This window comes from Rhagoletis zephyria, unplaced genomic scaffold, assembly GCF_001687245.7.
Source record: "Rhagoletis zephyria isolate East Lansing unplaced genomic scaffold, Rhagoletis_zephyria_1.1 Rzeph_scaffold_20869, whole genome shotgun sequence".
Lineage (NCBI taxonomy): Eukaryota > Metazoa > Arthropoda > Insecta > Diptera > Tephritidae > Rhagoletis > Rhagoletis zephyria.
In genome coordinates, this window is record NW_016177927.1 from 1 (window position 1) to 2,735 (window position 2,735).

Consider the following 2,735-nt stretch of genomic DNA (forward strand, 5'->3'; position numbering starts at 1 on the left):
TAGAACACGTTACCACTAAAAGCGATTACCGATTTTTTGCTGGGTAAGGTCTGATTTGAGCCTTGTAGTTAGTTGAGCACCCAGTACTGATGCACAGAGCTCAAGCCGAGGAATAGTTTGCCGTTTCAAGGGTGCCACACGAGATTTTGCACAGAGCAGCCTCACTTGTACTCGTCCCTCATCCAGCTCGGATCTAATGTAAATCGCAGCACCATATGCCTTTTCTGATGCGTCGGAGAAGACATGAATTTGAATTTTTGCTGGGATGTATCCTTCAAATACGTGCCGTGAAACTTGCATGTTGTCCAATTTTTGCAAATCATTTCGAAATGTTGTCCATCTCTCATTCAAATCGGCTGGTAATACTTCATCCCATGTCAGCTTCAGTTGCCAGAGATCTTGAATAAACATTTTTGCCATGACTACAATTGGTGCTAGTATCCCCAACGGATCGAAGAGCCTTGCAAGATCGCAAGACTGCAGCTTCCTAGGCATACCTTTACGCAGAATCGATCCATCTTAGGCATCCATGTTAACCCCAACTTCTTGTTCCTCCATTCTAACATTTTGCAGTAATTGTGAGTGATTGGCGCACCATTTTCTTAGTTTAAGACCACGTTGTTTTAAGATGTGTATCAGTTGCTGTTGGATTTCCATCGTCGTGGTTAAGCTGTCTGACCCACCAATTCCGTCATCTACATAAAAATTGTCCTGTAGAAACTGAGCACCAAGAGGATATTGTAATGCATTTTCTTTTGCAATTTTCTGCAAACATTTGGTGGCTAAATATGGAGCAGATCTTGTCCCATATGTGATTGTATTTAGCTGATAATGCTTTATTGGTAGGCTTGAATCCTTTCGCCAGATGATAAGTTGGAATTTGCGTTCGTCCGGTTGAATGAGCATCTGTCGATACATTTTTTCTACATCTGTGGTGAAGACGAACCTGGGCAAACGGAGGCGAAGTAAAATGGTTAAAAGCTCGCTCTGAACAGTGGGTCCGGTATACATGAGGTCGTGCAAAGACATGCCAGTGGACGATTTTGCTGATGCGTCGAACACCACACATAATTTTGTAGTGCGGCTTTCGGGTCTCACAATGCAATGGTGAGGAATGAAGTACCTAGGTTTACTGATGGAATCAATATCCACTTGCGTCATGTGCCCCAAATTCTCATATTCCTCCATAAATTGTACATATTGATTTTTTGTCTGGAGCGATTTTGCCAGTCGACGTTCTAAGGCCAGGAATCGATTATACGCCATCCCATAGGATTCCCCTAAGGCCTCCGGATTTTCATGAAATGGTAGCCTTACCATGAATCTCCCATTTTCATTGATGAGTGTATGTTGTGCGAAATGAGCTTCGCACTGTTTTTCTGCTACGGAATGTTGTTTTCTTACAGTTGCAACGTCCTCAAGTTCCCATAATCGAAAAATTGCTGCATCTAAGTTGATGTCATCGTTGGTACAGATTCCACATATTGCATTTGAGATGTAGTTGCCACCAACTTTTCTCGCGATGATCCATCCCAGCACTGTATTTTGCAGAATGGGTAGGTCATCTGACAGTTTGATTTGCCCTGCTGCCATCAGTTGGTTGTAGAATTCCGCCCCCAACAATATATCAATTTTGTCAGGACGATTGAATGATGGATCGGCTAACATGATGTTCTCAGGAATTTGCCATTCGTCGATCTTGATTTCTTGCGACGGCTGCGGGGATATAATCTGAGGCAATACCGCTGCCTCTAACCGCGTTGTAAAGTTGTTGATCCGAGACTGTAGCACCACATTGATTCGATGCTGTATCTTAGTGCTCCTTGACCCGATGCCACTAATGGAGATTGATGATGTTTTAGTTGAGATGCCAAGACGTTTAACCAATCGTTCAGTCACAAATATAACTTGTGAGCCTGAATCGAGAATTGCCCGACACTGCACTTCTGTTCCGATTCCTCTAACTTTCACCATGGCAGTGCTGAGTAGTACATACGTGTTTGACTTTGTGTGCTTTGCGGTGGTAAGTGACGCTGCTTCGTCTTTTGATGGCGTTGATTTGGTCCTGGATGGTGTAGTACTTTGCGATTCGTTGCCTTGTGTCGGAGGGGCTACTGATGTAAGGTCTTTGCTCACATCCCTTTTTGAATCCTCGAAATGTAACAGCGTGTTGTGTTTTTTGTTGCATTTCAGACAGTTTCTTAATATACAATTTTTAGAACCATGTCCTGGTTTTAGGCAATTGTGGCAATATTTCTGCCCTTGTATGAACTGAAAGCGTGCCGATGGAGACTGTTGTAAAAATTCCTTGCAAGAAAATAATGGATGTTTTCCTTTTTTGCACATGCTGCAAGTGTCATTTCTATGACCTTTGGATGTGACTGAAGTGCACACCTATGCAGTTGAGCTTGTACATTTGTGTTTGACACCCATCGCTTCCATGGATTGAAAGTGTTTCTCCAGAAATTGCAGGAATTCCTTGAGTGTTTGTACCTCCCGTGGCTTTGATAATGATTGTTCGTACCGCAAACGAGTCGGTTGATCCAGTTTCTTTAGTAGAAGGGGGAGCAGAAGTGGATCCCATGTTGATGTGTCTATCTGCAAATTTTGCAATGCTAATAGACATTCTTGTGTTGTGTCATGCAGTTTTTTGACATTGTCCATTGATGTGCTTCCAGGTGTAGTAGTTAGCTCATGTACTAACTTGCTCACCATCCAGCGTTTGTTGTTGTAAC

At 42.9% G+C, this 2,735-nt stretch overlaps 1 protein-coding gene across 1 annotated transcript; it reads right to left on the bottom strand.

Moving 5' to 3' along the window:
* Positions 1-519: 519 nt before the first annotated feature.
* On the bottom strand, positions 520-1,974 carry LOC108380930 (uncharacterized). The gene has a single exon (XM_017637329.1). The coding sequence runs from the start codon at positions 1,972-1,974 to the stop codon at positions 520-522; it is 1,455 nt and encodes a 484-aa protein (XP_017492818.1).
* Between the last annotated feature and the right edge of the window lie 761 nt (positions 1,975-2,735).